Source organism: Balaenoptera acutorostrata, chromosome 16 (genome assembly GCF_949987535.1).
Source record: "Balaenoptera acutorostrata chromosome 16, mBalAcu1.1, whole genome shotgun sequence".
Lineage (NCBI taxonomy): Eukaryota > Metazoa > Chordata > Mammalia > Artiodactyla > Balaenopteridae > Balaenoptera > Balaenoptera acutorostrata.
In genome coordinates this window covers 58,806,206-58,831,513 of record NC_080079.1, presented here as the reverse complement: position 1 = coordinate 58,831,513, position 25,308 = coordinate 58,806,206, and the positions used below count along the sequence as shown (strand labels likewise).

The window sequence follows — 25,308 nt, the reverse complement described above, 5'->3', positions numbered from 1 at the left end:
ATAAAGTTTCATTGATTTCTCTGTGGGGGTGAGTGTGGGGCAGGATGAATCAAAACCTCTAAAGGCTGCCTTGATAAGCTAAATGCAAGGAAAAAGAGCACCGCTTCGCTATGCAGATATCAGGAAAGGGTAACTAGCTTGGTTGCAGGTGGCTGAGGACAGACACGTTCTAGCTTTCCAGGGGCCTACCTGAAGGCTGCCTATTTCTTTAACAACCTGCATGCTGGAAGTTTCTGCAGGAGCTTGTGGGCCCTCTGGCCATGGTGTGACCCATGTCCCACATCTAATGACAGCAGTTCTTCCTCCCCCCCACCATCCATTGCTGTCTTGGGCTGGTACCCACTGACAGTCTCCTTGGAGGTGCAGGGCTCTGTTCACACTCGAAGCTGGAAAGGCAATGGAAGGCCATTCCCAGGCCTCCTATCAGTCCACAACTTTGCCTTCAGGGAGAGCTACAGCAACCTGATGGAAACTCAGAGACTCCACCCCCCCCCCAGATGTGTGGGTGCTACAGAGACACAAGGCACGCTCGCCATTTTAGAACACAAATACATAAATTTTTAATCTGCGAAAAATACAAAATGAAACCATGTACAAGTTATGTACAAACCCTTTTTACAAGACAAGAGAGTTATCACTGGTTGTTACAGATGACAAAGTTGAGGAGATCATTTCAGAGCACCAGCATTTAGTCTCTCTTCCAATCCGGTTAGGTCATAGAAGTTCATCATTACCATCATCATCATTATCATCAATCATCATCACCATCACCACCACCACCATAATGCCAACAATCAAACGTCTGAAAGACAGATGAATAAGCCACGCTCTTTTTCCTTAATGAACTCGTAGGCTGACCTCTATATAAGCATACTTTTTTTTTTTTTTTTTTCTTTGTACCCTGAAGAAACATTGAGTGCAGGTTTTGGTGTTAAGTGGGGGAAGGTTTCTTTTCAGCATCTGGGTGGTGGGATGTGGGCCAGAAGTTTTAGGCAGGATGTGATTGTGTCACCTGGGAATGGAACATTTTTAATTAGGATTTCCAGGCAGACCTTGGTTCGTGTTTGAAATGTTGCAGTTCTGGTCAAATGTGTCTCAGGCTGTGCTCAGCGGAAGGAAGGGAGGGGAGCAAGCTGCTCTGGGGCAGGGGGAGCTTTGGTTTAGTGTGGAAGCGGGGCTCTGTCAACCTTGTTGGCAGGGCTCCCCTACCTGCTGGCTGCCTTTCTCACACTGACCCTGAATCCCACGTGACGGACGCTCTAGTTTGCTCTGGCGGGCTTGTGACGGTGCCGTGTGGACATTTCCATCTAAGATTCTCAACAGCGGGCCCAGGAAAGCTTCCTAAGGCAGGCACACTGGAGCACTTTGGTGTCACTTTTGTCCCTGTTCTGCTGAATAGCAAGGTGGAGGAGAAGAAACACAGAAGTCCTCGAGGGGAGAAACAGACCAAAGGAAAGCTTTTTAAATTTGAAATCTACCTAGCAATTAAGATTGATTTTCACCAAGCCGAAAACCCTCTCTCCTCATGCTGCCCGTCCAGAAAAGCCACTAAAGCAAAGGGATTGTTGCATTTGTTTTAGGAACGCTGAAACCAGAGCCGCCAGTGTGTGGAGATGAGGAACAATGGAATGACATGAACAGGGAGGCAAAAGAAGAAGCACACCTCAACATCCCTCTCTTCTGATCCTTCTCCAGTGACCTAGAAGTCCTATCCAACCTCCATCGCCTACGGCATCCAAAGAAACAGAGAGCCACCGACTGACTGCCCACCCAGAGCCAGGCCTCATGACAAGCTCTAGAGATAAAACAAACAAGCAAAGTCCCTGCCCTCTTCAAGTGAGTCCTTTTACTTTTGAGTCGCCATCTCCAACACCTTCATTTCCAACCTCATGGATGGCCCACCCTCTCTTTCTTAAAGTTTCCGTCTCTGGTTTCCCATTTTTCTGATTCTGGAGTACCCTAGGTCTCCTTTTCCAAGGAGTACCTACTTATTTTGCTCCTTTTAGCCCTTAAAAAAATATGGTTGTAGCCCCCATGTTTTCCTGCCTTCAAAAAACCTTCCACACCTACACTTCCTCCTTCAGAGAACCCAGCCATACACTCCACTGTGTACATACCTCTGTGGTTCTGACGTCCAAATCCACAGGACCTTCCGTAGCCCTCCTCTCAGCTCCACTTTCCCCATGCCTTTTGCCTGAAAAGCCTGCCTTTATAGATCGTGCTCAGCTTCTTCCACTTTGAACTAATTAACACAACAGTTCTCAGCTGCCCGCATTCTTTCCTATTCCTCCACAGGGTTCCTCTATTGAGGTCCCAATTAACTGTTCCTTTCACAAAGAACCTTTTCCAGAACTACAGCCAATGACCCCAAGAGCCAGCCCTCAAACCAGCCCCCAAACCAGCCCCTACCCTGCCATTTGACCTTCTACAAGTAGTAGGATCTATAACATTTATTTGAAGAAGGTAGGACTTCATGTGCTGAGCTGTGGACTTGGAGTTTGCACCCCTGAGAACTCCATGCTGCTGAGAAAATGTTCAACTCTGCATATCTGCTCTTGATGACTTCCAGGAAGAACTGACTTCGCAAAATATACAACCTAAAAAATGCACAGATATTGGTGTTTGTCACTCTTTGTTTAAAACATTTAGTGGCTTTCCATGAGTTTCTAGAGCAAGCCTCAACCTCTTAACTTGGCCCTTAAGACAATTTACTCTCTAGCCCCTTCTCTGAAGTCTCATCTTACTTTCCCTCTGCTCCCCATAGTAAATGGACGGATTCTGCACTGGAATTCCATGTCCAATTTGAATGATGTGTTTAGTCGCCTATAAGTAAGGTGACTCACGTCACAATTGGTTTGATTTTTTTTCTCTCTCTCCCTTTCTACCTCTCTTCCTTCCTTGTTTTTAAACTGAGATTCTCTTTGACAAAGAAAAATGGTAGATGAAAATTAGACTTATGAATGTAAGTAGCAAAGAAATAGTTGGTGTACTAATGAAAGGAAAAAAATCAAATAAACAGAGGACGGGAAATGAAGTGAGAAGTAAGACTGGTACCTTCCTAGTGCCCAGATCCACATGCGGAAATAAAAATGAGGAAAACTGCAGAAATCTGGGGGTTTTGAGTCTCTAACTACATATTGGAGATTGGAGATATGGGTTAGAAATGAAGGGATTGATGGAAATTGAGCCTTGAGCCAATTAAAAAGGCAGGCCAGGATGAGATTGAGAAGAAAACCCTAGGAACACACAGAAAGATCGGATCAACATGATTCAGGTGAGTTTGGATTTTGCAATTTGCGTTTTGAACCTAAGGAGACTCCCAAATGTAAAGCAGAGGAATGAACATAACTGCTACGTGTCCAGAGCAGAAAAGGCACTACCCTCAGGAGGACTGCTTGGGTGGTGCAGCAAGAAGGACCATTATTCTAGTTCAGGACAAGACTGTCTCCAGGGACTTGGCTTGTTCCCATGCTCCCCCCCCCCCCTTTTAACTCATAGCACATCCTCTCAGATCTGAAAGGGACCTTAGAGTCATCTAGATGAATCACTTTCATTTACAAATGAGGTCACTGAGACTCAGAGAGTTGAAAGAACATTTTCGAAGTGCATAGCTAGCTATTTGCAGATGTAGCTTGTGAACCCTCATATTCAACCATAAGTAGGAAACTTGGACTCTTCGCTTTTCAACATGAAAATATCCCCAATGTTCTTATGCCTTCTCACTTTCTCCCTTTCTAATCCTAACCAAACAGTTCTAATTCCCTGTTTATTTAAAGTCCTCAATTAAATTTTATACAAAGTACATTATAAGATGCCCCAAGCTTTGGAAGGAAAGAGCTTCTGGGTGTTCCCCAACGTGACTTAGTCACAACCACTTTTATTGAAGGTGTTTTATCTTGGTTCAAGGGGCTATTTTAAAATATAAAATTGCTCAGATGAAAGCAAAAGTTTTCTTAATGAGGAAGATGATGATGGTGACGATGCTTTTATCAGTAGGTGCTTTCTGCTTTTAAAATAGCCTCTTGGTGAGTTTGATTCCCAAAGCACTTGAGTTACTAATTTGGGAAAATGGCTTTTCTGGAATCCTAAACTGGGGTGGGACCTCAGAGCCTTATAACATGGATTCTACCCATGATGGCCATCCTTGGTCTGTGCTGAATGTAGCCAGGAAGATAGGTCTGTCAGAGCGTGGTGAGGTGAGGATTCCCTCAGGGCCAGAAGGCTCAACAAATAGAAACAAATCAGGAAGCTCTGGCATTCCTTCAAGCCCTTCAGTGATCTTACGATCTCGTTTCTGTTTCCATTTCACTTTCCGTCTACTGGGTACCAGTTTTTGCCAAAGGAGCCGCCAGCCCGTCGTTTTGTATACTCCCTTTAAAAAAGCGCCTTATGGGCTTCCCTGGTGGTGCAGTGGTTGAGAATCTGCCTGCTAATGCAGGGGACACGGGTTCGAGCCCTGGTCTGGGAAGATCCCACATGCCACGGAGCAGTTGGGCCCGTGAGCCACAACTACTGAGCCTGCGCGTCTGGAGCCTGTGCCCCGCAACGGGAGGGGCCGCGATAGTGAAAGGCCCGCGCACCGCGATGAAGAGCGGTCCCCGCACCGCGATGAAGAGTGGCCCCCACTTGCCGCAACTAGAGAAAGCCCTCGCACGAACCGAAGACCCAACACAGCCAAAAATAAATAAATAAATAAATAAAGTAGCTATAAAATTAAAAAAAAAAAATCACTAATAATCTCTTAAATATCAAACATAAAAAAAAAAAAAAATAAAGCACCTTATTTCATTTTCCGGCCCCAAACAATTCATTATTACAAAGGCAAAACAGCACAACCTTGCTCTACCTTAGAAGAAAATGGATTCCTGCCAATTGGTGTTTGGAGGGGAGCCCTTGCTCCAGGAAACTATCTTAGCCATTTTGGTTTAAAAAAAAAAAAAGTTTAGATTCAAATCTCTAGCCATAAAGGGCATGGAGTTTGTACTTCTGTTTCCAGTGTGCATTGGTTTGGAGAGATGGGGAAGAGAGGGCAGCAGGCATGGGACACCGTGGCCTAACTTCCTCTAATGGAAGAGCATTTAGGTGGTGGCCACCAGTGCCTGCCAGAGGAGACCAAATAGTTAAGACAAATTCAGAAATGGTTATCAAGTTATCAGGAACCCACTAGGGTTCATGAAGGAAAGAAGAGCGTGGATTGATGTACTAAGAATGTACTAAGGTGAACCCAATACAAAATCGTTATGTAGAAGAAGGCCTAGCTTTCAGGAAAGTTGTCAACTCTCAGCAAGGGTTTCGCCCCACAAACCCATTTTACTTCTGTTGGAAACCAAGAAATGTTTATAAGCCTGAAGAGAATGCTGACGTCATTTTAGTCTGCTGAGTAGACTAGTGATTGATTATAAGTAATTTTTCAACAATCCAGTTGGACATACATTATATTCACGATACTTTTATAGAACTAATTCTACAAAAATGTGACGACAGGGTAACCACAGTCTGACAAGTCACTTTAGGACGACGCCTACAAGGTGGAAACACAACTACATTGGCTCTGCAGGGACGGGACAGAGGTGGAAGCTCATTTTGCCTATGTTGGTAATTGGAGTACTACTTAGTGGACCTATATTTTCATGATGATTTCATTGCTTGGCTCTGATCTGATTTGCTGTAACATACTACGTACCACGGGGTCATGGCCTAATGGAATAGATAGCATGGGACTTTGGGGGATATTTTGGTTAGTTTGGTTTCTTCAAGTGTCCACAGTTTACATTTTTAAGAAAATAAAAATCACTATCACATCCATGCTGCTCCAGAGAGATCCTGATGTTTCTATCAAAGATTGATCATTTTGAAGTTGAAAATCATTTGGAATGGAACAATTGCTGGGACGCCATTACACTGAGCATGCAAGCAACAGCAGAGCTCGGAGACATCGGAATTGTGTCTGATGGTTAGAAAAATCTTTTTGACCACAGTTTGAAGTGGCTGATACATTAGATTTCATTGCTGGTAATTTTCAAAGGCTTTTTCTAACAGTCTGTATTAAGTGCATTCAATGCTGTCCTTTTGTTGTTATTATTTTTTAGGTTGCTGTAACAAGTTTGTGTGTTTTGTCCCAGCAACTAAAGGAAAGCCTGCAAAATTTAGATCTGGGCAAAAGTCATCTCCTCGATCATGGAACTTTTCTGGCTTTTACACAAAAACTCAGTGAATAGCATGAATGTGTTATCATATCCTGTGGTTAGGTAAAACTATTCATTGGTGTTTACAAACTTTCAGGCTAAAAGCCCTGGACTTGGGGAATGGGGAGTCCACCAGACCTTTCCAAAGTTGCAATTACTGCTTGGTTGGTTTGGAGATACGAAATGAGAAGCATAACAGCATGTAGGAAGGAGTCCCCACCATTACAACAACAAACAGAGAAATGTCTTCTGTGCATCTGGTCCTCAACTTCCACGTCCCAGGCATGCTCACAACCCTCCTGGTATTGTTAGTTGGCAGGGTAAACCCGATCTGGCATTTGTAGAAAAGCTGCAAGAAGGTCTTCCCTTTAAATATATGAACAAAAGGATGAGAAATACAGGATGAAAACTAAAACTACAAAAATATGACTTTCGAAAATAAGTAACTTTCCATTTATTAAGAGCTGGTGTCAGTACAGCCAAAATACATACCCATCTAGGAAATTCACCTGCCCTCTTTTGTCTTCTTTTTTAAATTTACTAAAATACATGTTTATATTATTGGACCATTTTAAAGTTGTCTTAATAATCCATTTCCCTTAATTATAATTAACTGTGGTGGTGACCATCATTCTCCTCAAAGAAAAAGAGAGAAAGAAGAGAAATGTGCATAAGGAGTCTGGCCACATTCCTTTTGAGTTTGCATTGTTAGCTATAGGGAATATATATGACAATGGAAAAAAAAGAAAAAATATATTTTCCTTCTAATAAATAAAAATAATTTAAAATGCTAGAGGCTATACATGACTATTTTAGTATGTTCATTTATAAATGAAATCATTTTCTTTTCCAAAATACATGGAAGCAATATTCAAGGCAAAGAGAAAGATCTGTCTACTTTATTTTTCTTGCAATTCTTGCTTATCCTAACGTTTCCACCAGTGATTCAGCATGTAAGAGGAAGAAAAGTCACGTCACCATTTATGAAGTTTGTCAGGCTTTAAAAAAATAGTTCTGGTCTCCTGGGAGTCAACATTCATCTTCAACTTCTCTGATTGGTGGAATCAAGCTGCTTGTGGATTTATATTGGTTGATCTGGTTAGCCATGTGGGTACTCATGGGCTTGATTTGAATGTTTCTCGGATAGGCATTATCCGGTTCATCTGTAAACCATTTCTTTTCTGCTAAAGGGCAAAACGGATAGAGAACAAGAAGGAGAAATGAGAAGCTTAATTAGTCCTAGGGCAAAGACTTTGGAAAGTTCATTGAAAAATGCAAAAAAGGTAATCGAGAGAAGCTGACAGTGAGTAATTGGTAAGAGAGACAGCGCAGTGTAGGGAGAACCCCGGAACCTGAAACATACCTCAGCTGCCCGTAGCAAGTGATGAACCAGTGGGCTACTGGGACCTGGAGGCACCAGGGGTGGACTTCAGAGAATAAAGAGGGGTTGGAAGACTAACTCTGGCAGTGTTCTCTGGGGTTCCTTTCTTGGCCTAAAAAGCTTTGGTGGCGAGGAGATGGCGAATATAACAAATATTAGGTATGGGCATTGCACCTAAAGAAAGATTTGTGCATCCATTGATTTCAGTGGAAACTGAGGGACATTGTCCCTTCCGCAGGCTGAGTGATCTAGAATCTTACGCAGGATCTCCTTCTTTGCTTGTACAAGCATACTTAAAGGTATATCTCAATCATACCACTCTTTTGTTTCTTCTGCAGCCAGTTTTGGGGATCTTAAAGTAAGCCCACAGATTTTTGCTGGTCAATGAGGGTGAAAAATCAGAATAGCAACCAATGTTTTCAGAGGCTTTTGAGATGGCTTTAATTTCAAGAAAGAAAACTCTATGTTGCTATAAAGTTATGAAAAGAATTCCTAGTGGCACTGTCTTAACCGACTATAATCACCCAAGCTGTCAACAAGGGAGCTTGACGAAGTCTTGGCATTTCATTTCCACCCTAAATCCAGAGATGGCTGAAAGAGAATGCTGAGTCAGGGCATTCAGAGGCTGGGGTGAGGATGAAAATGGCCTAGCATCCTCCTGGCAGTTTAGTGCTATTTCATAAGACTCAGCCCTCATCCCCGCCTCTTTCTACGATTGGAATTTTCTGGGAAATCAGCCATGTGTACAGATACAAAGGGACTGGGGCAAATAGTGCATTCAAACTTGAGAATCATATGCCTCATTTTAGTAGCTTAGGAAAAGTAAAGAAAAAGGGAAAAAGCTTTCAAGCACACCCACTGCTATAGAGACAATGGCCTCTCCGGCCTTCTTTTCTGCCTATCAGAACAATTCATAACTGCCTTGTCAGTGGTCCTGGATGAATACGTTAACAAAATTGCTCACCTGGCTTGATCATGATAGAGGACTGTGTGTGTGTGTGTGTGTGTGTGTGTGTGTGTGTGTGTCCCTGCATGGCTAATGATTTATAGATCCGGTACGTATGGTCAGCTCATGACCACTCTCCTTGTCTCTCATTGGACCATGCTTCCTCTTGCTGTGTCCAGTGCCCTGAGCCCCCATTGTAGACACCGAGCTGGAGCCAGGATGAGCCTTGGTGAAAGCTCACTCACTAACCTTTGTTCAGCAGCTTGGTTTACGCCCCCCAGGAAACTTCCTGCCTCTTGGATCATTCTCCACCCCTCTCTCTCCTTCACTGCACTGGCTCTCTCACCTATTATAATTAAGTTCACTTTGATTTGAACAGATTGGACGATAGGAATTCATAATGCTACATCCTCACAGTGAAGCTAACTGATTAAGTGCTTTAAATTATTCCCCCTGACAGAATGATAAAGTTACAATCTGTTCTGAGATGATCTACAGCTTGCCAGACTCCTACAGCTTCTTTCTACATTCATTTATCTTTTTGTCAAGCAGAGCTTTTTTTTTTTCTAAGCTTCAATTCCATAGATCTTTTAAAGTCATCAGCACATCTGAATTATTAATGAGGCTTTACAGGCAAGGTTCCTGATGGGCTGGTTAAAAAAGGTTGTATAGAAATCTGGGACTGTGTACACATCAAAATAATTTCAGCTCCATTTAAAAAAGCATTTAGTTCAAGTGTGACACAGATGAACCATAATGCATTTGTGGAAACCAATTTTTTTGTGATCTACGATTAAACTAACCTTTCAGAGAGGAGTAAAGTATGATGGTTATCATGTTGTAAAAGCATTGCCAGGCCGCTGAAACAATTTCAAACTATGACTTTTTCCAATGGTTTATGTATAAAATGATTTTCAGAAGAGCTGAACCCAGTGTCTGTGCTGTTTGCCTGAGCTGCCCTTGATTTTGGCCGCGCCCTTCTGTGGACAGATTTTGCAAAGGGATTTAGTGCTAGGTTGGACATGCCAGGTTGGAAGGGAGAGTGAACTCTACTGATGGAAATGAGTAGGCCTTCTGGGTGAAAGACCTAAGACAGCTGCAATTTGCTGAAATTTTTACAACTGCTGCAGAGAATAATTGTTCAGAATTTAGTCTTTACAGTTCAATTCAAAGTTGGCATTTTGACCTTTCACGGCAGAGAGAATATCAATTTCCTCCTGCTGTCTGTAAGAAAGAGAGCATTATTTCCCCATTTAAGCTTCTTTCTCTTTCCTTTTACATTTCTTGCCATAAATATAATCTAAGCAGAGTTCTCCCTGTGTTTTGGCCATTCAGCTTCAACACAAAAAGAAGTTGTGTTAAAGTGTATCCTGGTGACGGGCTGAGGTTTTCGTTATGCCTGAGAAACAGGCTTTTTAATTCGGGTGCCTCGTAAGATGTAAACAGCTGTTCTGTTGGAGACTCGGTTAGATATGATGTTGAAGAAATGGAAATAGATGAGTGCTCTGAGCATTTTACTTAAATGTCTGGGGACAAAGGTGTTTCTCCCAAAGGGCTTGAGAGGAACCACACTTTAAGACTGCCGGTCATTCTGCTCCAATGGAGAGAGCTTTGCTATGACAATGACACTTTGGTTTATCGAATTTTGCCTTCCAAAGGAGCTGCACCACTGGGTGCCTACAAGATTGGCCTTAAGGAAGAGTACTCAGGGAAGGAATTCACGTGAGTGCTGAAGTGGTCCAGGGTCGATCCAAATCCCTGAGCTGGTCTCCTCTCCCTGCCTCATCCCACGAGCCAAAAAGATTTCTGGGGGGCTTTATTTTCATCCCTAGGATGAGAAGGGCAACGGATCTGGTTTTGAGGGCCTCCTCCCTGCCAAAGAAAAAGAAATCCATTTGTTAATAAGCTTCTTGAAGATGTGATGCATGATGTCATCAGTGTGAATAGACTGTGGGAAGTGCCTGAAGTCAGGGAAGGAGTGGCATTCAACAGTCTGTGGCAAGTGATCTGGTAGAACAAGATCAAACCCGGAAAATAACTGCAGAGAGATGTGACACTGCCACTGGGAGGTGTCACCTATCAAGGCCAGCCATGCCATGAGCCATCCACTGCAACCAAGGAGATGGCATAGAGCAGTAGGTTAAGGTCAAGGGGATCTGGTTCTCTCATGTACTAGTTGTGTAGCTCCGAGTGGGTTGTTACATAATTTATCTTAACTTCAGTTTCTCATCTGTAAAATGGGGCTAATGGACCTTCCTAATGGTGTTGTTTGGATGAAAGGGGCTAGTGTCCATGAAGCACTTATCCACATACATGGTAAGTCAATGTGAACTGTTAAGACTGTCAGTATTATTAGTAATATTAGGGGGCATTATAGCATAAAGTTCATGGACTTTAGTTTTAAATACCTCTCTGGCACTTCCTGGTTGGGTGACTTTGAATAAACCTGTCCCTTGGATCCTGTATCTTTCAAATGGAAATACTAACAGCATCTACATCTGAGGTTATCTCGAGAATTGAATGAGTTAATATACATAAAGTGCTTGGAAGAGTGTCTAGCCCATGGTAAGCACTTGGCGTTTGTTAATTTTTAGTATAAGGTCAGCATGGATATGAGTACTCTCTGTGCTAAAGGACGACATAAGGATAGGTGATACCTTTTGGTGTGATTGCAGATAAACTAGGGTGGAGAACTGAGGTGTATAAACTTGGGTGCTGGCCAGAAGAAAGGGGATTTTGGCAGCAGAGATGATGGAGAAGGATTTGGTTGGGTAGGCCCTCCTTGGGAAGGGGAGGAGAGGCAGGAGTGACACCCTTCAGTGGTACTTGTGTCTGAAATATTGGCTTTCAACTTCACAGGGGCCCTACCCCACCTGCAAGCCATCTGAGTCTTTCATTGCTACTTTCATCACTGACATTCAAGGGTCTAGAACAAGGGTCAGGACTTCGTCCAGCCATGAGGAATCCCAAGGGAGTAGGCTACGGCAGGGAAGGGCTTGAGACCTGGGCTGACATAACTGCCTGGGGACCCAGAAGCACAGCAACAGGCTGCACTGTGAAAACAGTCTCTTTGCTGGCTCTGTGGGTTGTCAGTGCTGCGGGATTTGGCCTTTTCACTTAACTACTCTCCAGAGAAGGGAGCATGAAAGGGGAGATGATGATACAGCAAAGGTACTTGGAATAATTGGGCCTTTTCTCGCTGTACCACAAGCTGAAGTTCAGAGAGAAAGGGCTTGAAAGGGAAAGATTCCATTTGGATAGAGATAACAGTTGAGAGCAGTAAGAGCTAACAAGGAGCTCAAGCCTTCAAAGGTAACGCTGTGTGGTTTCACATCTCACACTTCTGAGAGCTAGTCTGGCCTTCCCCCGCCCCCTGCCTAGCAGACCCCAAGGCGCCAGAGGACCCCACCCACACATACTGCCTCCTTTCCTCTCCATGGGCAAAGTATGGTTATTTCACAGAAATGAAAATTGCACCAGAACCAGAGCAGTTTTTACTTATGAAAACTGTCTCGCTCCTTTGCAATTGTCCAGTATGACTCTATTTGCCCCTTTTAACTGTAAGGCGGATGCTGCCATTCCCTAGGCAGAACAACTGCTCCCTCCTGGCCCTCTTCTGTGGCTTGATCCAGCTGACACCCCAAGGGTGGACTTTTCACTCCTCCCTTTCAGGCGGTAGGGCATGATCCCTCTCACCTCCCTATGTGATGGATGTACAATCTCCTGGTGGGAGATAGTCTACCGAGTTAGTGACAGGTGCCCACAGCTACTTCATCATCTTATGACAAAGCAGGGATGGGCTGAAAGAAGCTGATGGAGACATTGATTTTTTTACCCTGTCTTGATTTCCGCAGGCCCTGAAGTTTCTGCGCTCTCTTCTTTCTCCTTCAGGAGCCTGTTGCTATAGGAACCTGGCAGGTTGATTTAATTGTCTCTATTGGGATGCAGACACCTTTCGGCTTTTCCCATGCTGAAGAAGAGCCCGTCAAAAGGTTCCTCTGGTCATCTGGGATCTTGAGGATGCTGGCGGGAGGCAGAGTCAGTCTCTCCACTCACTGAACTTACGGGAGTGTTTCCCTTTCTCGGAAGCTGTGTACTCAGCTTGAGAAAGTGCCAACAACATGACAGCACTGTGAACCATCTACAGGCATTCCTTGAAATTGGCTAAGCCAAGGAGGTGAAGATTACTTATCAAATGATGAAAGGTATAAGAATTTTTAAGGTCAATTTATTTCAAAAATATTTATTGAGCACCTATTGAGAGTAAGGTTCTGGGTCATAACCTGTAATATTCATAATAGAATTTGAAACCTCTCCCAATAATGGTAGAAATCTAACTATAAGGGTCCAAGTTTCTCTTTATCCGTTTGAACTGGCTTCAGGAAGGACCCTGGGTAGCAGATATTAGGGATGTTGATTTCATGATCACCTGAGTGTTGAGGCTGAGAGGGTTTCACTGTGCCTCCTGGTCTATCCACTTACTTAAGGTTCACCCCTTTCAAAGCCTAAAACAAATTGAACTGAATGGCTTACAAATTGCTTCTCTTTTAGAATGGTGCAGATAATTGAGTTTCTAGCTATTGTTCTCTTTAAGTGCACATCCTTTCTCTTCAAAAACTCTTTTGCTTTCCACCCTGACCTACTTGTTTAATTTTTGGGTGGAAAGGGGGAAGAGGAGAGACATCATATGAAAACCTTGTATGCCTCCTTCCTAAGAGAACCTGAAAGAAGGATGAGAAGTTTGGGGTCACATGAAAACCCATGGAAGAGATTCTTCATTCAATTGAGGAAAGAACAATATAGTAGTTTGGGCTCATAAAAAATAGAAGTAATAATGATACCTTTTTCATCACTGAATATATCATTAGCCAAGTACAATCAACTCTCAACTGTACGCCTGAAGTCCAGGGAAAATCCCAAAATTTCATCACAAGTCACAGTCTGTTCCCACTCCATTCCCATCACAAGGTCCTCTCATCAGAGCTGCTAACAGATTGTATAAAAAACACATTTTGGATTTACTTCTCTCTATCTGCCCAATCTCTGGTTGGGATTTCACAAATGTCTGAAAGGCAGGTGGGAGAAGAGACCCAGGTAATATAGAGACTGAATCATCAACCCCCAGATGACTGGGTGTGGGCTACTGAGTTGATACATCCAGCTGAACAGCTTTAATTTGGGGGTCATACTGATCCAACTGCAAGGAGACCAATGCTTTTTACCATTAATAACCCTCCTGGTTTAAATCGAAAGGGGTAAACTGTTCACCAAGAAGCAAGTTTGCCAAGTGGAATAGCTGCAAATGTTTTCCAGAAAAGCTTATCACCTGGCATCATCACTTGATTTAGTCGGTCTTGCCAAGATAAACACAGAAATGTGGACAGACTGATGGGGGACTGGGTTGGGGTGGTGGTAATGGGGGGAAGTGGAGGAAGCTGGGTTTCTTGATGGGAAAATGCTTTTGGACTTGGAGCAAGGTACCAAGGTGGGCGGGGAGGCCACGTGCAGATTGAAAGGCAAGCCAGATGGAGAGAAGTTTCCCCCAGATTACCCAACCCCAAACCCAGGAACACCAAAACAAACTCTAAGGGGTCTAGCGGTAGCAGCAGGACAGCCTCATTGCGCTGAGCAATTTAGAAAGTGGAGGAAGGTGGAGAAGAAGGAAGGGAAGAGGCGGGAAGATGGGGAGGAAAAAAAAAAAAGCAAAATAAATAAATAAAACCACAAACAGAACAATAGAAATAAAAATAAACAAACCAATAACAGAATAAAATTTGTAACTCCTTTTTTTTTTTTTAATTTCACAAAAGTTTTCACAAGGACAACGTTATAGAAGAAAACCCCCAGCAGTGGCTAGGTCATGCAGAACCATTAATTGTCATACCTTGGCCCATTCTATTCATCCTTGTTGCACTTTAGAGAGAGAAGTAAGCTATGTGAGTTTTACAATGCTTTTAAACTGTCATATTTCCTGTTGAGCACTTTAACTGGCACATTCTTATAGTTATAAATGTTCTGAGGGCATAACTTTATAACCTCCTTTGCAAAGAACGTATGAAGAGCTCTTCATGATCCAAAACTAGGGGATATGTGTGTGTGTGTGTGTGTGTGTGTACGTGTTTATATATATATACACACACACATACATCTGTATATATGTGTATATATATATATATATAGTTATACATAAAAAGACAGTTATATGTAATATATAAATCAATATATATAGGGACAAAAATAATTTGAAAAAAGTCTTCCACTCATAGGGCTTTTTAATATACATGGATACAATGATTCCCCACCCCAGTACTGACTGCAACACTGCACTGCTCCGTCTTGGGTGTGGGGACGAACGTTCTGACTGAGCCTCACCATTTTGACAGTAAAAGTGCTTGTCAATTCACACAGCAAGCAAATCTCCAAAACTATCATGCTTGGGGGGACAGGGGATCCAAAATCTAAACCCAAAACATTCACCATAAAAACACCTTTTTAGAGATGGTTACAGCTGTGACATTTTTCTCCTCCCCTCCACCCTATGCTGTTTGATGGAATTTGTTTTCAAGTAAACATTTCAAATACGTATATAGCAGCCCAGGGCTAGTCCATCCATACAAGAATTTGGTCATGGTGGAGTTGGCCGATTTTTAAGAACGACTGTACTGCCTAAAGCATGATTTGCATGCATAAAATATCTGACAACTGTATATTGAAAAAAGGGTTATTTTTCTACCTTTTCCCTCATGCTTACTAACTTTAAAAAAAGAAAGAAAGAAAATGAAAGAAAAAATAATTATACCAAAATGTATTTGGCTCACTGTTGCACTCTTTTTCTTCTCTCCCATCTGGTAATGACAAGGGGGTCATTCTCTATGACTGTCATTCACCTGCCTAAGTGGATTGGCTACGTTAAAGAAATTGACGATGAGGAATTTTTCCCACCAGCTTTCTGCTTTGGGAGAGCCAGCATCAGGCAGCTGTGCCAACAGTTGAAGGTAGTAGCTGGCTTTTGTCTTTGTTGAGTCAACTGTGGCTTGATCCTCCTACATTCTGATTTATTTAGCGTGTCGGCTCCTAGAAAAACATGATCTGCCGCTGGGTTTATCTTCCTCTCTCTACCGCGGCCCCAGCCCTTGCTCCTCCCTGGCATTGGGGCCCTAACTAATCAAACAAAGGGGAGTAAAAAGGTCCCCTGAGAATGCGTGGAAAAATACTTGCTCTTTCCTGAGCATTATTTATTCTGTACATAAGGTAAGTAATTCACCTTTTAAAAGATGTAAAAGTCCCAGGAAGGCAGTTTTTAATGACTTACATCTGATATTTATGATACATATGGCTTTTCATCCCAAATGTCAAAAGTGAGAGAAAAAAAATAGCTATTCATATGGCAGCATAAGGAGACAGAATAACAATTTAATATGCAATCAAACCTCTTTTCACTTCAATTAAATGACTAGCATTTGATACTTCCACGAAGGGAACTATTCTTTCCCCCACAGTAAGGAAAGAAATGTTCATATGAACTCCCAAAGGAAGCTAGCTCTGGGACAAAAGGCCTTGGTGAGTAACTAAAAAAATCTCCAATGTTCTAACAAGCAGGTGCTTCATCATTATCTATATAAATGGCAAAAGCCTTTCAAATGCTTCGTGATACTTCGGCCCAGAGAGTGGAAAAAACCAATATGTTTTGGTTGCTTGTTTCAAATAAACATGTGTGTATATATTATTGTGTGTATATAAAACAAAAAAAAAGAGAGAAAGAAAAACAACAACAACAAAAAGAAAACCCAAAGCACCCTGATAATCCTTATACATCAGAATAAACTTTTCTTCTACATTAACTAAACTTGCTTTGCATAACTGAGGTGGATCACAAACGCTCCCTTCTTATCTGTGAACTCATTCCTGCAGTGAGCTATTTATGTCTGGAGCATGCCTTAGGGTTATTTTTCCCCTAGAATCATAAATAACTTTTGGTCCGTCTGCTTATTTGCTGTTGTGCTCAAGGGTTTTATGGTGGTGGAATAAAAATGACAACCACATGCACACTATCATACATATGCAAATATGTGTAAAGAAAAGGTGGGGGGGACTACAGGGGAAAACGGGGAAAGTTACTGTTGGAAACACCCACTGGGAAAATGAGTGGCAGATACAGTTTCACACACGGAGGCAGTGGATACACATATCAGAGCCGCTCTTCCTGCACGTACTTCTGTTTGTCTCGGGACTCCCGGGACTTGGGCCGGTTCTGTCGGTTTGCTGTGGATGGGATGGAGTGAACGGAGGAGCTCTTCTTGCTGGAGGACTGGGACGAGTGGGAGGAATGGGAGAGGCTGGCCCGGGACTGGCCGGCGTTGTGGTCAAACTGCATTAAGCAGAAGATCAGGTCCGTCGGCACGAGCTCAAACTCGTACGGGGGGTTGGTGATGACATACCTGGACGCGGAGAGCAAAGAGGTCATAGAATGAGGATAATTCGGTGGAGATTTCACCTCTGAACCAAACCAGGTCTACCCGAGGATCTGGGAGATGGACTTCCAGCTGGTCCAAGGTCTTAAACAGTATCTTCCAAGTGGAACAAACTCTTCCTCTGTTTAGCTCAACAGAGGAAGTCAGCCATGAGCCCTGGCAGAGATGCTGAATTAGCACCAGTCATGGGAGAACCAAACTGTACTTCCTGGGGTCTACGTACCCCTTTCAATACAATATCAAGTTCCCTTCTGATCCTGAGTGGCCCGAGTGCATGCAGGAGGTTTCCAGGACTGCACTGTATCTCTCATTCTAGAATGTTCTCACAATCTCAGACACATGTCACAGGATCTTTGTTTACCATGATCTAGCAAAATCTTAGTCCTCTCTCCCTTTTTATCTTTTAAAAATCAACCTTGGTAGAGCATTTCACTTAATGGAAGAATATAAAACACCTCCCTGCCTATGTGTCCCTCAGGCTTTAACTGTTCTCCTCAATTTGATCACGTTTTTCCCTGGCTAACACCAGACATAACTAAAAATCACTTTGTTTCATTTCTAGCAGGGGATTTCAAAATGGTGGTCCTCAGGCCAGACATATCAGCATCATCTGGGAACTTCCTAAAAATGCAAATTCTTTTCTTTAATTGAAGTATAGTTGATTTACAATGTTGTGTTAGTTTCAGGTGTACAGCAAAGCGATTCAGCTCTCTCTCTCTCTCTCTCTCTCTCTCTCTCTATACGTTCTTTTTCAGATTCTTTTCCATTATAGGTTATTACAAGGTATTGAATATAGTTCCCTGCGCTATACAGTAGGTCTTTGCTGTTAAAATGCAAATTCTTAAGCAACCCCACCCAAGACCTACTGAGTCAGACACTCTGAGCATGGGGTCCAGCAATTTGTGTTTTAACAAGCTTTACAGATGATTTTCATGTTCACCTAACTTTGAGAACCCACTGGTGTACAGCAATTATGCTCAACTCCAGCTCAACTGTAATCTCTGGGCATTAAAACTACATATTTTCATTCCATACCAGTTAAGTCAGAGTCATCAGACTACTTTTAAAAAGTACCTGCAGTGATTCTACTACGCAAGCAGGTCTGAGAGACACTCATCTCTACGGCATTGTTTCCTGGGGTATATTACATGAACACACTGATTTTGGCAATTCTAGGATGTACTTTTAATTTTAGGCTGCTGTGAATGTACTTTAATGCATATTAGAGAAATATAGCTAGCATATATGAAATGTTATTTTTTTCTGCTTCAGGTAATAATATATAGTTTTCTTTAAAATACATATATAAAAGTAAAAATAAGTCAATTGAAAAATACATTAAGTAAAAAGATAAGGTATCTATGAAAAAGAACACATATATATGTATACACACACATACACACACACACACACATTACTGAATCACTTTGCTATACACCTGAAGTTAACACAACATTGCAAATCAACTATACTTCAATAAAAAAAATTATATATATATAGGTGTCTAAGACACAGCAAAGGAAACATTTACCTTAAACAGTAGCAATATGAAATATTTCTATATTAGGTACCAACAGAATTATCCCAGTAGCAGGAGTTTGGAGGACATGCTTGCCTTCAGACTTCTGTAATTAGGTGATGGATGGAACTATCCCATAAAACTTGAATTTTTCCCACAATGTCTTTATATCTGCTATTAGTAATTAAAGAAAAAAGCTTCCCACAACCAACAAACTCAGTGACGGATTTAATGTGGGCGGAGTAATTTGCACGTTGAGAGCGTGTATGTAGACCTTTGCCCTCATTGTGGGGGACAAGAGAGGGCATTTATGTCTCTGCCTTGCGGGTGGGAGAGTGGAAGCATACTCACCTCTTTGTGCATTGGCTGGGGGTGCTGAGGTGAGCATCTCTCAGCCGATAAATTCCAAAACAAAGCATATTATATGTTTTCAGAGCTTTGCAGAACAGATCACCATAACAACCACCATCCTGGGAGTCAACAAAAGAACAGAGAGAAAAAGCATTTTTATTTGCCTGAAAGGAGAGGCCCCGGGGAGAAAACGGCTTTTTTTTTTTTTTTTTTTTTTTTTTTTAAAGGATTTTTCTTATTTATTTATTTATTTATTTATTTATTTTTGGCTGTGTTGGGTCTTCGGTTCGTGCGAGGGCTTTCTCCAGTTGCGGCAAGCGGGGGCCACTCTTCATCGCGGTGCGGGGACCGCTCTTCATCGCGGTGCGCGGGCCTTTCTCTATCGCGGCCCCTCCCGTCGCGGGGCACAGGCTCCAGACGCGCAGGCTCAGCAATTGTGGCTCACGGGCCCAGCCGCTCCGCGGCACGTGGGATCCTCCCAGACCAGGGCTCGAACCCGCGTCCCCTGCATTAGCAGGCAGACTCTCAACCACTGCGCCACCAGGGAAGCCCGAAAACGGCTTTTTAATGAAAGCTCATTTCGCTGTCTCCTGAGTCGGAGGGTCTGTACCAAGGAACCGTAGCTGAAGAAGTTAGTGTGGTTTACAGCCTACACCTCAATACCGGTGATTTTGGGGGATCAGATAATAATGGGTTTTCCTCTGGTTCTCTCTAGTTTTCCATCTGCAGCGATGAGAGCTCTAAGGAGATGGGGCCTCTCCTTATTTTAAGTGATGGTGTAAGCTTGAAGGTCTCAGATGTCTGTTCAGCTGAGGAGAAGAAACCAGCTCTGCAAAATGGTGATGATGTTTAGCCCCAGCTCAGCTGTAATCACTGTGATCTGACCGTGTTGTCAAAACTGCTCGAGTGATAATGAAAATCACTGCCAGGAGAAAAGACCCCACCAGGTACTATGGTGACAGACTCTTTCAGAGAAGGACTGTGTGAAAAGCACAATTTACAGACCTCAGAGATGGCAAGGGTGGAAGGGAATGTGTTTCCCCAGGAGCTGGAGGTCTGCAGGCTGGATAACTGGGATTCACAGTTCTAATCAGTTCACAGTCACCTTCCAAGGGTCTGGGGCCTGATGCGGAACGTGAAAGCAAACTCATTCACTCAGAGATGCTGGCTTCCTGCAGCCATTTGGCTTCAGGTAGATATTATTATAGGAAGGGCACCGAAGGCTGACTTCACTGGGAATAGAGTGACTGCATCTGTCCTTCCTGTTACCGAAATTTTCAGATGGGCATCACATTAGAGAACACAAAAGGAGCCAGATTTTATCATTATTTCAAATCTTTATTCTTTTAAAGTGTATCCATGAGTAAATAATGATAAGAAGAGCCACTAGCTATGGAGGTGGCCTTTTAAAAAAGCCCAGTCTAGCATAGATCCCTGCCCATAACCAAACTAAAATACAGTGCAAGTTGGCATCAGGGTTTCAGAAGAAATGGAGAAAGTGACCCTTTCCTTGGCTCCTTCTCCGCTATTTGGACTCTCTGGGTGGCACTATTGTTTGTACAGTGGGTTTACTGGCTCCCAAGACTGGCGGCTCCAGCCCTTGAATGCATCCATGGAGTCGGGCTGGGAATAAGGGTCGAGACTGCATACTTCTGCCAGAGTGCTTGAAGCAGGCTGGTGTGTGGAACCCAAAGGGAGGCATGGGGCCCTCTGCAGCAGCGGGGGCATGGGGGAGGGTGACTGGGTCCAGCCTCAGAATTAACAGCCCACGAGGAGCTTTTAAAAACCACTGACGGCTGTACTCAGCCCCCAGGATTCTGGGCATGACCCCAGCACTGGTGGTTTTCAGAACACCATAGCTTAGTATGTGCACGTAGACCCGCTGGCCAAACCAACAGCATCTCATGTGGATTCTTTAATGTCTCTAATTCCAGACCGAGGTCACCTAATTCTGAGGCTGGACCCCTTCACTCTCCCCCATGCCCCCGCTGCTGGAGAGGCGACCGATGTCTCCCTTTGGGTTGCACACACCAGCCTGGTTCAGGCGCTCTGGCAGACCTACTAATGTGCAGTTGGGGTTAAGTAGCCCTGAGTCATGCTAAGACCTGTAGAAAAGGCTCCCAGCCTTGGCTGCATCTGGATCCCGCCCCCCTCCCCCGATGCCTCCCATCTGTGGCAGAAGGTACCTGAGGGGAGTCAGTAAGCCCACAGGCTCTGAAGCCAGGATCCCTAGTGCAAATTCCGTACAGGGCCAGTCCTCAGTCTCTCTGAGCCCCCGTTTCCTTAAAGCATCTGATAAGAGAACCTACGTCAAAGGGTCACCATAGGGATTAAAATGAATGAATACATGTAAAGCCCAGTGCCTGCTACGCAGTAAGCCATAAGCATCACCTCTTACAGCTCTTTTCCCGTAGAAAGTAGCAAAGGCAGAGACCTGGCTTGTCACTGTCTGACACAGTTGGATCCCGCCATTCCCTGAACGGCCAGCTCAGGTGCCCTCTGTCCCCTGAACTCACCCCCAGGTCCGCAAAGGGCCCGTCCAGCAGTGCTAACTGGGCCACGCGGCAGCGGTCCCTATTGGCCAGCGTCTGGGGGGTGCTGTAGCCCCCGCGCAGCGCATTCTCCTCGGCAATCAGAGCCTCCAGCTCCGGCGTGGCTCCTCCGGTCACCAGGGTCCGTATCAGGGTGAGGATGTTGTCATTGAAGTATGTCTGGGAAGAGAAGGGGGGGGGGTTCCTTTAAGCAAACATCCTAAAGTCATGACAACCGACATTCAAATTACAACTTCCCTTGATCTCTCCTGTTTAAAGTTCTGGCCTGTCTCTTCAAATAATTTTATGTGGGAAGTGAAAAGACAGCAGCCTCCAATTATTCAATTCTTTTCTCTCCTACTTGGTTCTGCCACGAGAGCCTGACTTTTAAAAACTGATTCAGGGGATTTTTATTTAAGGGCTAACGTCGAAATGGTTGGTGTTTATCATAACCGGTGCTAATTGGGATGTAAATATGGCTTCCTCTCCTGCTTGCTCAGGGACCTTGGGTGTGTATAAGAAAAAGCGGCCAGACCCAGGCAGGACGGCCTCTGAGCTCCTGTAACCCACGTGCCAGGAAGCTGCCTCTTCCAACAATGGCAGAACTTCTCTCTCGGTTGGAACGAGATGCCGAGAGCATCATTAAGGCCACACGTTCAACAGTTTTATCACATGCTTTGATAACAGGCTAAACCCGAAGTCTCTGTCAATTAAATATGCCAGATCAATTTATGACAAGATGGATCCCCTGGTGTTTTTGCCTTCACGTAACCTCAGTGGTCTGAGGTGAATATAGCTTATTAAAGAAGTTTCCCTCTACACGTGTACATTTGTCTCACATCTGAAACATAACAGGTCTGTCAGGAACAAGACAATGGGAGCTTTAAAAAATTAATAGGATGTCAAATAAAAAAGCTCAAAAAGACATTTGTCACACAGCCTAATTTGAGAAAAATCTCAGTTAAGGGTCTGTTTTCCATTTTCCAGTGTAAGAAGAAATCAAACAGGCTAAATAATATCAAGCCAAAGTTTGCCTGTGGCTTTTGAGGATGGATGGACCTTTGGGAGCAGGTTAGGCAAGACAGCTGCATTTTAACTGCAGCAGTTTTTTGGACAGTTCACCTGGCAAAAATCTAGTGGGGTAAGGATGAGTTCTCTCCTGCTTGGCCATCACTAGTCCTATGTCTTGGGGGAGGTTGCCTAATCACTCCGGGCTTTGATTTTCTCATCCGTAAAATAAGCACTGTCATTAAGATCAAGTTTATATGCAAAGAATTCCATGAGGACTTCTGAGTTAAGATGATAGCTGCCAGCCAGGCTGGAATCACTTTCCTCACTGAAGTACTCACAAAAATACCCAAAGTGATACAAAATTTCAATAGCAAAGGAAACTAGGAGTGTGAGTCAGAACCAGTCAGACCCTAAGGAGAATGTATCATCTACCAGAGCTCAGATATGCCCTGGGGCAGAGAAGCAGAACAAGAACAAGTAAGGGAGGAAATGTTGCTGTTGCGGTTAAGGGGGGAGAGGCAGGCTGGAGGTTTAACGCTGACCTCACCACTTAGTAGCTGCGTGACTTTGGAAAGTGATTTCTCATTTTTGTGCCTCAGTGTCATGTAAAATATAATAGAGTGGTTATAAGGACTATAGAGCCAATACGTGCGAGGCACTTAGAAAAGTGCTTCACGCACAGGAAGCACGGAGAAATACTTTCCTGCCTGATATCAGAGACTCAGGCCTTTGTTGAGGAGAGGACCGGTCAACCGATTCCCAATCTTCCCTTTTAAAAAATCTTTTCTGGCTTTTTTTGGTGGGTTGGTGGTGGCAGGGAGAGGGGGGTGGTGCAAACCGAGGCCATTCATTTTACCCTTGAATCTGCACTTCTCAGGCTGCCTCCATGACAAGACCCCATTTAGACTGAGCAAAGGCCCAGTGAGGGTCAAGGGGGACTGCATCCTGGACTATGACAGCCTCCACAGGACTGGCCATCACAGGTGAACTCTCGTGGAGGCTGGTTCAGGGCACATGTAAAAACATTTCCCAAAGTCTTCAGAGGTAAATCCTCTTCCCTATAGTCCAACAGCCCATCATCAGAAGCAGAAGACCACCCCCAGACCCCAGCTCTGCAGCACATTAAATGAAGGAGTGCTGGACACAGAACTGTGACAAAGGCCTTTGTGCTATAATTACCCTTCTAGATCAACACCCAGGGAGGAGTCCACTGGCACGAAATGTGGACGGCATAACATTCACGACCTCGTACACTGAAAAACAGACCTCTCCTTGCTCCGATGTACAGAGAGAAAGAAAGAGCCAATATAAATATTTTTTAAAAGGGAGCGACAGCATTTAAGATATAAAGGAAAAGCATTCTTTTGATTGGTTAAATAGTTACTGGAAGACATAAAAGAAAAATTTAGGAAGCATTTGTTTTAGAATCAAAATCAATTTAAAAAAAATATAGAGTATCTATAACAAGTAAAAGATCAGATGGTAAGAAAGCTGACTTCATACAACTTATTCAATTATTTTTAAATGTATGATATTGAAATTAAACTGAACGTAATAAAAAATGGTTAAAAAGAATCCAATGTTTTTTCATGATAAACACACTCAACAAACCAGGAGTGAAAGGGAATTTCCTCAACCTGATAAAGGGCATATATTAAAAACCCACAGCTAACGTCAGATTTATTGGTGAAAGGCTGGACGCCTTCTCTTTAGATCAAGAACAAGACCAGGAAGCCAACTCTCACTGCTTCTATTCAACATAGCACTAGAGGTCTTAGCCAGAGCTAGAAAGAAATAAAGTTATCCATATCAAAAAGGAAGATGTAAAACTATCTCTATCCACAGAAGACATGATCTTGTAAATAGAAAATCCTAAAGGATCCACTAAAATGATATTATAGGTAATAAATGAGTTCAGCAAGGTTGCAGGATACAAAAAACAATACACAAAAATCATCTGTGTATCTATGTACTTGCAATGAACAATATAAGAATGAAATAAAGACAATTAAATTAAAACAATTCTCATGATAATAGTTTCACAAAGAATGGAATACTTAGGAATAAATTTAGGAGGTTCAAGATTGGTACACTGGAAACTATAAAATATTGTTGAAATAAATTAAAGAAAATCTAAATAAAGGGAAAGACATCTCAACTTCATGGACTGGAAGACTTAGCATTCTTAAGATGGCAATACTCCCCCAAACAATCTACAGATTCAATGCAATCACTATCAAAACCCCAAAGACCATTTTTACAGAAATGGAAAAACTGATTTTAAAATTCATGTGAAATTGCAAGCACACCCAAATAACCACACCATCCTGAAAAGGAAAAACAAAGTTGAAGGACTCACACTTCCTGATTTTAAAATATACTACAAAGCTACTATAATCAAGAGAGTATGGTATTGCCATAAGGATAGACATAGACTATGGGAATCAAATTGAGAGTCCAGAAATAAACTCATACACTTTGTATCAACTGATTTTCAACAAAGGTGCCAAGACCATTCTACAGAGTAAGAATATAGTCTCTTAAACAAATGTTGCTACCACAACTGGGTATCCACATTCAGAAGAATAAATTTGGACCCCTACCTCACACCATATACAAAAATTAATTCAAAATGGATCAAAGACCTAAATATAAAAGGTAAAACTATAAAACACTTAGAAGAAAACATAAAGGTAAATCATTATGAACTTTGATTTGAAAACTGATTCTTAAATATGACACCCAAAGCATAGGCAACAAAAGAAAAAATATATGTAAATTAAACTTCATCAAAATTGAGAATTGTTTGTGCACAAAGTACACTATCCAGAAAGTGAAAAGAGACCCTACAGAGTGAGAGAAAATATTTGCAAACCGTATATCCCATAAGGGTCTAGTATCCAAATATATATT

General features: G+C 42.9%; 1 protein-coding gene across 12 annotated transcripts in view; it reads right to left on the bottom strand.

Annotated features, from left to right (window-relative positions):
- Window positions 1-4,753: 4,753 nt before the first annotated feature.
- KCNMA1 (potassium calcium-activated channel subfamily M alpha 1) overlaps window positions 4,754-25,308 on the bottom strand; it is a 751,659-nt gene continuing 731,104 nt past the window's right edge. For 2 of the 12 annotated variants that reach the window (XM_057531252.1, XM_028168036.2), the window contains 3 exons: window positions 21,370-21,564; window positions 18,854-18,972; window positions 14,283-16,950 (listed from right to left, as the gene is read on the bottom strand). In XM_057531252.1, coding sequence (XP_057387235.1) covers window positions 16,701-16,950; window positions 18,854-18,972; window positions 21,370-21,564 — 564 coding nt within the window. In that variant the 3' untranslated portion in view covers window positions 14,283-16,700. Of the gene's footprint in view, window positions 7,370-10,064; window positions 10,385-12,741; window positions 14,137-14,282; window positions 16,951-17,007; window positions 17,140-18,853; window positions 18,973-21,369; window positions 21,565-25,308 lie in introns of those variants that run through there. The other 10 variants (XM_007166550.2, XM_057531254.1, XM_057531255.1 and 7 more) reach the window with 10 other exon arrangements.